The sequence below is a fragment of the Bos indicus x Bos taurus genome, chromosome X (genome assembly GCF_003369695.1).
Source record: "Bos indicus x Bos taurus breed Angus x Brahman F1 hybrid chromosome X, Bos_hybrid_MaternalHap_v2.0, whole genome shotgun sequence".
NCBI lineage: Eukaryota > Metazoa > Chordata > Mammalia > Artiodactyla > Bovidae > Bos > Bos indicus x Bos taurus.
This window is the reverse complement of record NC_040105.1, coordinates 13025605-13038754: the sequence shown is the minus strand read 5'-3', so window position 1 is coordinate 13038754 and position 13150 is coordinate 13025605. Positions and strand designations below refer to the sequence as shown.

At 39.9% G+C, this 13150-nt stretch overlaps 1 protein-coding gene across 3 annotated transcripts in view; it reads left to right on the top strand.

Moving 5' to 3' along the window:
• Positions 1–13150, top strand: part of VEGFD (vascular endothelial growth factor D) — a 46623-nt gene that overhangs the window by 21484 nt on the left and 11989 nt on the right. For all 3 annotated transcript variants that reach the window (XM_027534769.1, XM_027534768.1, XM_027534770.1), the window contains exons 2-5: positions 2332–2542; positions 6539–6729; positions 10025–10173; positions 11391–11491. In XM_027534769.1, coding sequence (XP_027390570.1) covers positions 2332–2542; positions 6539–6729; positions 10025–10173; positions 11391–11491 — 652 coding nt within the window. The remainder of the gene's footprint in view (positions 1–2331; positions 2543–6538; positions 6730–10024; positions 10174–11390; positions 11492–13150) is intronic.

Sequence of the window (13150 nt, the reverse complement as noted above, 5' to 3'; positions counted from 1 at the left end):
AAAAAGCAGCGATCTGGTAACACTTCCTCAATTCCTTTTGCTGAGTGCTTTCTGATTATTTTAGCTTTGATTAGCACTTCCATTAGAAAATAGGAAGAAATTATAAGCAACTTGGCAAATGTTTGGTAGTGAAAACCATTGGAACCCATAGTTTTAATATGTACTGGGGGCTATATTTACACTTTTTAATTTTAATGTTTGTCTTGTTCAAGCAGATAAAGTGAACTATACAAAAATCCACCAATGCAGAAAACCTCTTGGAGTTAGTAGGCATTCTTGGCCCTTTGTAAATATATGCCCACCTCCTACCCCCGCAAGGAATTAGTTGCCAGCTTTCTGCTTATTCTGAATTTTTAGTACCTCCACTTGTAAGAGCAAAATAACTGTCTGCAATTTCTGAATTATTTAAAACTAGGTTTTAAATTATAAGGCTTAAAGTTTGCTTAAATAACTTATACTTGAGTGAACACTTCATTTCTTATGATGAGGTAAGTTGTATGAGCCCTTCAGTGGCCTTAATTCAATCCAGAGATTTGATTATTTCCTCCTGAGCTCTCATGGTTAGATAATTTGAAGATATTTCTCAGATTGAATTGAAACTTGTAAGAGCTATGAAGCCTTATCATTTTGAAATTGAAATTTGCCTCAATAAATAAAAAATCCTCTCAGAGTACAATTTTTAAAGCATTTAAACAGCTATTTGATTGTTTTCATTATTTTCATGGGGAAGCAGTCTTGTCACAAAATTTTATTCCACAGAGTGGATTGAATATGAAGTAGTTACAGTGTCCAAGTAGAAGAGGGAATGAATAATCATGAAATAAGAAACTATTGAAAAATGAGCCTTAATAGCACATCACTGAATTTCAGAGTTGCTGGAGTGATTGGCAGTTATTCAATTTCATCCCCAGATTTCTTAGATGAAGCAGTTGCAGAATGCTCCTGAAATTCAATGTCTATTCCCCAAACCCCATCTGTGTCTTCAAGCTTCCTCCACCCCTTGCTCCCAGAAAACTGCCTTGAGACAAATTTCCCAAAGAAGTGAGAAACCATAGGTCTCAATGAGTCCTGCGATCTTCGGACCTGGATCATCTCTATGAGCCTCCTCTTTCAGACCCTCTCATTCATTCATCCTCTGTCTGCTTATCTCTGGAACTTACATCACACCAACCCCTCTAGGTCCCTGCTTTCCCTCCTGCATATGTTCTTCTGCTCTGTTGGCTCTTTCCCTCAGTTCATGTTCGAGATTCTCACACCTTTGTTAAAACATGCACACATACACACATTCACATTCATATCTGGACTTACAAGTAAAATGACCTTCTGCATTCATGTTTTCTGATAGTTTACAGTCTATAGCCATGATTGATAAAATAAAAATTTGATCACAGGATGGTAAACATCTGCAGATGGCAAACATTTGCAGAAATGGCACCAAAAACATGACGTTGAAAAGCTCAATATGTTATATACCTTAAACCTATACTACCTTATCTGTAGATTGTATCTTAAGAAAAACAATTTTAAAAAACCCACGAAACTGAAGCTGCAGAACTGATGGGCTCCTCTGGAAGGTGGAGGCCATCAAGAGTTCAGCTCCAGTGAGTAATGGGCTTCTGGTGGCTTTAGGCAACCCTTGGCTTATGACTGTGCTACTTTAACCTCTCCTTCCATCTTCACAAATCCTCCTCTTCTGTGTCCATGTCTTCCCTCTTCTGACTTTTATAAGGATGTTTATATTTGTATTTAAGGTTTGCTCAAATAATCTACAGTGACCTCATCTCAAGATCCTTAACTTTATTACATCTACAAAGATCCTTTTCCCTGCCAAAAGTCTTATTTGCAGGTTCTGGGGTTTAGGATGTGGACATGTCATTTAAATGCCTGCCATTCAACCCACTACAATGTTGTCTTTAAATTATTATTTATTTCCAGGGGAAATAAGTCATTCCATTGATCACAAATGAACAGAATGTGGATCAGAATTACTACTTTTTTCCTAGGTACTAGTGTCCCTTTGGATAATCTAATTTTTAGCTCTATTTACATTTGTGAAAGTGAAAGTTGCTCAGTCGTGTCTGAGTCCATGGAATTCTCCAGGCCAGAATACTGGAGTGGGTAGCCGTTCCCTTTTCCAGGGAATCTTCCCAACCCAGGGATCGAACCCAGGTCCTCAGCATTACAGGCAAATTCTTTACCAGCTGAGCCACCAGGGAAGCCCAATTACATTTGTAAGTGCTAGCAAAAAAAAAAAAATGCTTGTTATTAAGACAAAGTAGAAATTGAGTAACTTGCTTGTAAATCAGATTTTTTGGTTTGTTTCACTTTAAGCGGGCATCTCGGTCAATGTTAGAACGATCTGAGCAGCAGATCAGGGCAGCTTCAGGTTTGGAGGAACTACTGCAGATCACACACTTCGAGGACTGGAAGCTATGGAGATGCCGACTGAAGCTCAAAAGTCTCACCAGCACAGACTCTCGCTCAGCATCCCATCGGTCTACCAGGTTTGCGGCCACTTTCTATGACATGGAGACACTCAAAGGTAGGTGTATGCATGCAGAGGCCAAGTCTTACTCTTTATCAGATAGTAACAGATGTGCCAACTTCCACCAAAAGTTTGAGCAGGGTAGGCACGTGGCAACGAGAAGAGAAGGAGGTCTTTGATTTCATAGCTTTGATTTAGTGGAGAATCCTGGTTTCCTGTGTTTACTCAGCAGAGAAAACAGACTCAATATGATTTTGAGATCAAAATTCAATACCAAATAACACTTCACAATATAGAAATATATTAAACTCGGAGTTATGAGGGCAAAACAAACCCAGAAAGACTGTTCTTAATAGAAAAAATAATTGAATTTACTTAAAAAATAAAACAACTTGGGCATTCATTAAATAAGGAGCATTCTATGGCCAGACATACATGGATGAAAACCAATAGATTAGCTATAGCTTTTTATGTCTTCAAAATTCTGTGATTTTTTTTAAAAATAAGAATGAAAAGCAGAATTTAGAAGCTGAGTTGGAATAATGCCTACTGGTATTACTAGGAGAATAATGGAGAGGAAAGTTCTCTAGACAAAATAATCCAGATTCTAGACTAGAAAATAACATGATTTGAAATAAAGGGAGTGACTCTTCCCTAGTAAGCTTTGCAGGTTCTTTATAAGAAAACCATTGTATTTATGTACTGTCCTGTAATGAAAGAATCACTTGCCAAATACAGTTGTGTGGCCTCCAATTAGATGTTTAGCTTTTTTCTTTTCTTTTTTAAAAAAATTTTTGGCCGTGACACACAGCATGTGGCACCTTACTTCCCCAAGCAGGGATGGAACCCATGTCCCCTGCAGTGGAAGTGCAGAGTCCTAACCACTGGACCCACAGGAAAGTCTAGCATCTCACTTTTTAATGACATGTCACAACAACACAAGAAGCCACCGTAGCATTGATGAGCTAACATTTTAGATTTGATTAACATATGATTACCTAGTATTGGATTGTAGCTATTGCATAATAATTCAAATTGATTGCTCAGCCAAAATTATTCTTGTCTTCCTCTATAGAGTTATCTTTATTTTCTTCCATTTGTAGAAGGACAATGTTGAATGGGCCGCTGTTGTTGGCTGTGGGGAAAGCTGTGCATAGGCAGGATAAATCCCTTGGCAGCACGGACGCCCAGGTGTCAAGAGGATGCTTGATGTGCATGTGAATGACTGTGTCTGAAAGAGTTGAGATGGTTGGAACCATAGCCTAGAACCCAATTTAGCCAGAGGTCTGCAACTCTAGTTGTTTCTATGTGGTGAACTAGCATGGACTTCGTGAAAGTAAAGGGATAAGACCTCATCTGAAGATTCAGGGCTTTAACCAGATTACCTGCCTGAAGGCCTTAGGCAAGCCTGAAGCCACTCTGTGAAGACGGAGATAGAGAAGCAATTACCATAAAGCTAAGACAAGCTAATTTTAAAAAGTCGTTGATGTTGAAATGAACATTTTCTAAGGAGGAAACATTAAACATTAAACAAAATATTTTTAAAATCATAAATAATACAGAATTTGCTAACTCTAAAATGTCTCTTATTACATGGCAGAGGGGGATCATCTAAAGTTAATTACTAAGAAGTAGCAGGTGGCGCTAGTGGTAAAGAGCCAAAGAGCCTGCCTGCCAATGCAGGAAACATAAGAGACGCAGGTTCGATCCCTGGGTCGAGACAATCCCCTGGAGGAGGGCATGGCAACCCACTCCAGTATTCTTGCCCGGAGAATCCCATGGACAGAGGAGCCTGGCAGGCTACGGTCCATAGGGTTGCACAGAGTTAGACATGACTGAAGCGACTTAGCACACACAGAAGTAGCAAATGATGAAACCCATGTGGTATCCCAATGACAATTTCTTATAACTCTTCCTCGCATACTTGAGGGTAATTCCCCGAGGAAGAGCAATCCTGCTGGGCAGTAGTCAAGGAAGTAGAGATAGGAAGCCTTTACTCAGCGACAGTGGTAAGAGTTCCACACAGTGTTCTGACCTTCAAAACTTAAGTTTTGTAAAAAAGCAAATGGAAAGCAACAGTTAAGTGGAATTTTAAACAAGAAAGAGTTTTTAAAGTTGATTACTTGTTTTTTCAGCAATTTATGATTAATAATAGTGATTTAAACAGTATCTAATTGGATCATTTATTTCTCATGTTTACAGCCTTCAGGCTCTGTATGTAAATATTCATAATCAAAAATTTTAAACAGTTTGTTGGGCTAAAAGATTTTATTATGAAAAAGAAAGTTTAGGTAAACTGTGTAGCATAGGCAGTGCTTTTTAGCCAGCCAAATATACTTTGTGTTTTCAATGATCGAAGAAGCAACATATGAGGAAATTTGAGATTAAGGGGGGATGGAAAGGAGAAAAGCTGTGGGAAAGATGTCTTAAGGGAATAATTTAGAGACTAGCACCAGATCTGCAACAATGATATTTTATGTGTATCCTTCAGGTAGGAGTTTTCTCTATCCCTTCTAGTGGAAACACATTCACATATACAGGAATTCAGAATGTGGGCAGAGACCAACTAGATTTTTGAACATAAGATAAAAACAGAGAAGACTTTATCTACTGCTGTATAACACATTACCCCAAAACTTAGGTGCTTCAGACAGCATGTTTTGATCTCACAGTTTCTGTGGGTCAGCAGTGCAGACATGGGCTCGATCGGTGTTTCTCCTGCAGGGTCACTCCAGAGGCTTCAGTCAAGGTGTCAGCTTGGGCTATAGGCACCATCTCATGGTTCAGTTAGGGCCGGATGTGCTTCCAAGTTTACTGAGAGGTTGTTGGCAGGATTCAGTTCCAGACAAGCTCTTAGGCCGAGGATCCCACCTCCATTATCACCTGTTGGATAGAGGCCACCCTCACTTGCCTGTCACATGGGCCTTTCAGCATGGTGACTCACTTCCTCTAAGGCTGCAGTTGAGAAGGCAAGAGAGGGTGCCAGCAAGAGAGGGTGACTGCTAGCGAGATGGAGAGCAGTCTTTGTTAACTTCACCATGGATGTGCCATCCCGCCGCTCTTGCTGTCTTTTCTTCATAAGAATTGGGGTACTAGGTCCAGCACACACACAGAGGAGGGGAAGACAGAAGGGCGTGAATGCCAGGAGGTGGGCATGATTGCGGCTCAGATTAGAAGCTCCCAACCACAGAGGGTTTTAACCACCCCTCAGCCTATAATCGACTCGAAAATTCCATGTCAAACTAAAAGAAAGTCTTTAAATGTTGCCAGTATCACAAATTTGAATCATTTCCCAGAAACAGCCACAGAAAGGCTATACAACATTATCAAAATCTAATTTTAAAAAATGAACTTTTAGAGAAAGGCAAGTGTATTTTACAGGAATGTATGTAATCCTTTTTTTTTTTTTTTTTTTTTTAATTCCCTGAGGCTTGTTTCTTGTTTCCCACAAATTCGTTAGGATGGCCAGAAAATTGCTCCTTTCATCAAAATGAATCAGCTTATTTCATCATTTGATAGAAATGTCAGTATTAGATGTTTGCAAATGAGAACACTCTGACTTGAGGAACACTTAAATTTTCATTCATATGTTTGCCATATATAGTTACTTATGCAACCAACAGAAATGTATTTTCTAATGGTGCTAAAACCTACCCACACCTGACTTAAAGGAGAAGAAATGCTCTCCAGCTATGTCCTATAAATTGCTTAATAAATACTGCTTACATGTTATTGCTTTACATGCATCCATTTACTTCCTTATTAGCCAGCCTCTCCAGATGCACCCAATGTAGTTATATCCAGGACATGGTGTTTATTACTAGTGGAAAGTAGAATTAGCGGCTATGAAGGGCTCATAAACACGGAAAGGAACACAGATTTGGGTTGTAATTTTTCTGCCAACAATTCTTGCTTAAAGCCAACCCCAGATACCCATCTTGTGAAATCAACAAGTTTGATACATACAAGAATGATGGTGTTGAGCAAACCCCGGTACATGTAGGCATGTCAGGGCCATTTGTTCTGCTGACCCAATGGTCTGCCTCTCTGCAGTTATAGACGAGGAATGGCAAAGGACACAGTGCAGCCCTCGAGAGACCTGCGTGGAGGTGGCCAGTGAGCTGGGGAGCAGCACAGACACATTTTTCAAGCCTCCCTGTGTGAACGTGTTCCGGTGTGGTGGCTGCTGCAATGAAGAGAGCCTCGTCTGTGTCAATACCAGCACGTCATACGTTTCCAAACAGGTAGGAGGACATGCACCCTCTGTGGCCCTGATGCTGGTGGCATTGACAGCTACATCTCAGCTGGTTGCCAAATGCTGGCTCAGTGCTTTAGGTGCATCATCTTATTTAACCCTGAAACAAGCTCAAAGGGTAGCTTATCATCTTATAGATGAGGACACGGAGAGTTAGAGAGGAGCTCCAGATGTACCCGAGGTAGTTATATCTAGGACTGTCTCTCTGATGCTATGATGTCAAGGATCAGAAAATCATATGGAAGCCACTAGGGCAGACATTTCCAGGAACAAAGATAGCCACGCTGACTTGTCTTATTAATTAGGTACCACATTGCTCAAATGGAGTGATTGAGAAGAGTTTGATGAAGGGAATGGGCAGGGTAGGGGAAGGAAGAAGGGCTGGTGAAGTACCCAGAGCTGCTAGAAAGGGGGCGCTGTTCCCACCCTTAGACTGAAGAGGCCAGAGGGTGCAGTGGTTATGGGAACCCAGAGAGGAAGTGGGGAAGAGCGCTGCAGGACTGGCTGGGCAAGGGGCAGCCACTGTGCACCCTTATCCTGGCAGGGAGAAGGGGCAGGGTGAGGGAGGTAAGGAGGCTTATAGATGTAGTGATGGAGGTCAGCATCCTTGAACACTGCCCACTGGGGAAGGAGGAAAAGAAGATGGCATCTCCAGAGGGGCAGATGGAGAATATCTAGCACAGAAGACCTTTGGAAAGAATCCTCCAGTCCCCATGAAAGAAATAATTTTCCCTCTTCATCTTATGAAACCTCTTTTGCTCAGTAGATAAGTTTTTCTTTGTATTGCTCTCATATTGTTGTAAAATGTATATGGCATGCATGCGTGCTTAGTCACTCAGTCGTGTCCGACTCTTTGCAACTCTATGGACTGTAGCCCACCAGGCTCCTCTGTCCATGGGATTCTCCAGGCAAGAATACTGAAGTGGGTTGCCATACCCTCCTCCAGGGGATCTTCCAAACCCAGGGATCGAACCCACCTCTCTTACGTCTCCTGCATTGGCTGGTGGATTCCTTACCACCAGCGCCACCTGGGAAACCCATACATGGCATTGCTAAGTCGCTTCAGTCGTGTCTGACTCTGTGCAACCCCGTAGATGGCAACCCACCAGGCTCCCCTGTCCCTGGGATTCTGCAGGCAAGAACAGTGGAGTGGGTTGCCATTTCCTTCTCCACATACATGGCATAGTGGAGCAGTAATAACAAGCTTAGGAAAGAAAACATACTAAAAAGCTGTAAGTCAAACTACATTCCTTTTGGTTTGATGTTGCAAATCCCTCACACATATTGATATATTTATTTAATTGTCACATTTGCCTCTACAATCTAGTCTCATGATTGGGAAAAGAGGTACTGCAATAAAAATTATTATTATTCTGTAAGATATTATGAAAAAACTTTAACAAACTTTTTGGCCAACCTAATACATAACTTATCTTATTCAGAAGGAAAGAATGGAATGCTGATTTGTTTTGGTACTAGCTTAACGTACCCTTAATTTCCCCCCCCCCATACCTCTTAAAATAGCCCTTAAAGTTTAGAGTTTCTTTTTCTAAATTATTTTAGAGAATCTTGAACTTGTAAAAATTCTGACCTCTACTGTTTGACAATCAGAGGGGAAAAAATGACATGACTATGGCTAAGCATCAACTGTCAGCAGAAACAAAGGTTGCGTAACGTAAGAGGCTTTAGTTCGTGACTGTGTTATACCCTAGAGTATACTAAAAAATTTCGCAAGATGAAGTTCATGCAAAATAAACACTGTTAAAAACACTCTTACTTAAACTTATGGTAGTACCATTACATATTGAAAGGTCAGGACAAACATAACTTTAATGGATTGTTTCCACTTAATAGATAATTGAATATTTTGACTGTTGTCCACAACAAATGAGTTTCCAAGAATATGCTTAAGTGTAAGTGTTCAGCAGTTTTTCTTTCCAAATATGCATATTTGAACATTGTAATAGTGTTTTCCAAAAAACTTCTCATCCCAAAGTTATGGGCTGTTCAGTGAAATACCTCTTAGAAGCTAAGTGAATAAATGAAGACTCTATGTAGCAAGGACTATGTGGAATGGTAATTGAATGGACAGAACATTAAAATCAAGTTCAAATTCACCTGTACATCAGAGAACCACTCAAGAATTAAAGTAATTGATACTCTTGGCAAGTAAATTTTACCTGCTGAGATTCCATCTTGCAGCTCCTGATCACAGCAGTTTCATTCCAAAAAGTAATAAGGCATGTTCTTGAGAGTGTGCCCTCTGGCTGTAGAGTAGACTGTGTGGGTTCAGATCCCCACCCTCCCAATCCATAGTTATATGGTCTTAGGCCAGTTATATAACCTCTCTTTCCATCTGTTTCTTCACCTGTAGAGTTGGGGGTAATAAAACAAACCTATAATGTTGTTATAAGGGGTAAATGAATTAATATAAAGGTACTTACAACAGGGGCTGGCATATGGAAACATAGAAAAAAAATGATAGTCATGTTACCTATAATTGTTTGGGCATGATGGTCTTGTATCAGTCAGTTTTTACTCTGTAATGCTGAATAAACACCACCCTAAAACTTAGTGGCTTCAAACAATAATGACATTCTCATTCCTGTATCTGAGATTCAGTTAGTTTAGAGTTTGGGCTCAGTTGGGCTTGACGCCAAGCTGCAGGCTGAGTCCAGGTCTGGCCCCTGTGTCTTTCATCCCTTAGACCAGCAAGACTGCCAGATTGTGCTCTTCTCATGGCTAGAGCAAACGCATGAGACAGTGAGCCCTGGAAAGCACACACAGTTCAAGTCTATGCTTGTGCCAAAGCAAGTCACGTGGCTATGTCCAAAGTCAAGGAACAGGAAACTGTATTCCTTCAGTGGAGATGGTGTGGGAAGGGATAAGTAAATCGTTTTAAACAGTTATCTCTTCACCATGGTTGCAAAGAAACTTCATGGCTGTAATTTCATTTAATCCTTACAATTTATACTCAGACTTAAAGCAGGAGCAGGGAACATTTTACAAGCTAACTATTTTACAAGGGTACTAGGGACACCAAGAAGTTAAGACCAAACTTAAATACTTGATAAAGTGATGTAAGGCCCTGGTCTTCTGATTTGCAGGCCAGCATTCTTTCTATCACACCAGCCCTCATCCTTATTAGCTTTATCTTAATGGACAACTTTGCTGAAGTCACAACCGTAAGGGACAAAGGCAAAAATGCAGACTGTAGACATGATTATTTTTTTGTAAAACAAACAAACAAATATATGTATTATAGTTCTCTTTCTCTACTCTAGCTCTTTGAGATATCAGTGCCTTTGACATCAGTACCTGAATTAGTGCCTGTTAAAGTTGCCAACCATACAGGTTGTAAGTGCTTCCCAACGGCTCCCCGCCATCCATTCTCAATTATTAGAAGATCCATCCAGATCCCAGAAGAAGATCGGTAAGCCTTAGACTTGTTACACTTGTTAAGCCTTTCTTACACTATGCTTGCTCTTGCCTTGCTGAAGCTGTGTGTGGAGAATCCGTCATTAATTACAGAGTCGTCTCCCTTGCTTCAAGCTCTTTCTCTTTTAGGTTCCAACACATATCTGTGGGTAATAAGTGTTTGGCAAGTATATTTTTTACTAGGTGTTACTTGTATATTGCAGGATGTCAAAAAGCTCAGTGGCTGTGAACTCAGCATGCCAACTTGTGGGCACCTTTGTTAATATGCATAGTTTGATGCAGTTGTAAAACTCAACTCCAGCCTCAAATTTGGCATCTGTCCCCTCATTCCAGAACAAGCATTAGATAAAACTCATTTCAGGCTATTTATATATTTAAGTCCCAAAGTTAGGAGGGAAAAACGGCTCCTGGCATCATCGGAGAGTGGCAAAGCTATCTGCTTCTGATTTGGGCATTTTTTTAAAGCCCTCCTCTTAAGTTTACAAAGTGGGAAATTGTATTTTAAATGAAAATGACTTAAACTTAATTTGACTAGACATTTTCTTGTGAGGATTTTGTGATTCTTTCTGAGACAGATTATGACACCCTAAAGTGTTCTGAAATCAAAGGTCAGAGTCATTGATTTGGGAAAAAAGAATTTAATACAGAGAATCAAAGGGCAAATTACAATCATTGAATAAAAATATGAAGTAATTAAGTTGGAGACTTTGATCTTGCAGAAGTAAAGGAGGAAATGCACTGTGTGAGTGGCTAGTGAAGGAGTCAGCCTTAAGCCAAGCAGACCCCTCTAACCTTTCTCAAGTAGAAGAGAAAGCTCATGGAAAAGGAACATTTACAAAATTTTCCTGCTGTCCTGGCCAGCGTTCTTATCTCCATTTTACAGACAATAATGCTTAGGAGCGGTGTTAGAACACTGTTTACTTTTGGTAAATAAGCTTTGTTGACAGCTAATTTGCATAGATTTTAACACCAATCCTCTTAAAAAGATTATAACTTTCCAAAATTACAGTTTCATTTCCAAAGGTTTCCACAGAGAATATTTGTAATTACAGAATTACTATCTAATAACATCATCTTCATAAATATGAATTAAGCTCCTGAAAATCTTCACTGTTCTCTACTCAGAAATGTATGCAACATTAAAAAAAATGTTCCAAAGGTATGATTACCTTTGAAAGCTTTAAAATATGATTTATTGTCTTCTTTTCCTAGCTGCTCCCATTCCAAGAAGCTCTGTCCTGTTGACATGCTCTGGGATAGCAACAAATGTAAATGTGTTTTACAGGAGGAGAATCCACTTGCAGGAATGGAAGGTAATGATTGCAGTGGTGAAACAATAACAATAGCAACTAGTATTTATTGACACAATTTAAAGCAATTGTGTAAGCTTTTTATATATATCAACTAATTTACTCCTCCCAACAATCCTATAACGTATACCTCTTTTCCTATAATGTATACCTCTTTTCCTTTACAATCCTATAACGGAACACCTCTTTTCCTCTTTTCTTTTTACAATTACAAAATGGACACAACCAGGATGTCTAGTAATTTTTCTCAAGGTCACACAGCTAAGAGTGATAGAAGCAGTGAGATTCCAGAGCCTTTTCGTATAATTATATAGTAAGTCCACCAGTGCATCATTCAGCTCTTTAATCTTAAAGCCCCAAATGATTAGAGCATCTCAAAGCAATGGATTTCAAAAAAAGAGTCCGAAATGCAGTACTTGGATACAATCTCAAAAACGACAGAATGATCTCTGTTCGTTTCCAAGGCAAACCATTCAATATCACAGTAATCCAAGTCTATGCCCCAAGCAGTAACGCTGAAGAAGCTGAAGTTGAACGGTTCTATGAAGACCTCCAAGACCTTTTAGAACTAACACCCCAAAAAGATGTCCTTTTCATTATAGGGGACTGGAATGCAAAAGTAGGAAGTCAAGAAACACGTGGAGTAACAGGCAAATTTGGCCTTGGAATACGGAATGAAGCAGGGCAAAGACTAATAGAGTTTTGCCAAGAAGATGCACTGGTCATAACAAACACACTCTTCCAACAACACAAGAGAAGACTCTATACATGGACATCACCAGATGGTCAACACCGAAATCAGATTGATTATATTCTTTCCAGCCAAAGATGGAGAAGCTCTATACAGTCAGCAAAAACAAGACCAGGAGCTGACTGTGGCTCAGACCATGAACTCCTTATTGCCAAATTCAGACTTAAATTGAAGAAAGTAGGGAAAACCACTAGACCATTCAGGTATGACCTAAATCAAATCCCTTATGATTATACAGTGGAAGTGAGAGATTTAAGGGCCTAGATCTGATAGATAGAGTGCCTGATGAACTATGGAATGAGGTTCGTGACATTGTACAGCAGACAGGGATCAAGACCATCCCCATGGAAAAGAAATGCAAAAAAGCAAAATGGCTGTCTGGGGAGGCCTTACAAATAGCTGTGAAAAGAAGAGAAGCGAAAAGCAAAGGAGAAAAGGAAAGACAGAAGCATCTGAATGCACAGTTCCAAAGAATAGCAAGAAGAGATAAGAAAGCCTTCTTCAGCAATCAATGCAAAGAAATAGAGGAAAACAACAGAATGGGAAAGACTAGGGATCTCTTAAGGAAAATCAGAGATACCAAAGGAACATTTCATGCAAAGATGGGCTCGATAAAGGACAGAAATAGTATGGACCTAACAGAAGCAGAAGAGATTAAGAAGAGATGGCAAGAATACACAGAAGAACTGTACAAAAAAGATCTTCACGACCCAGATAATCACGATGGTGTGATCACTCACCTAGAGCCAGACATCCTGGAATGTGAAGTCAAGTGGGCCTTAGAAAGCATCACTACGAACAAACTAGTGGAGGTGATGGAATTCCAGTTGAGCTATTCCAAATCCTGAAAGATGATGCTGTGAAAGTGCTGCACTCAATATGCCAGCACATTTGGAAAACTCAGCAGTGGC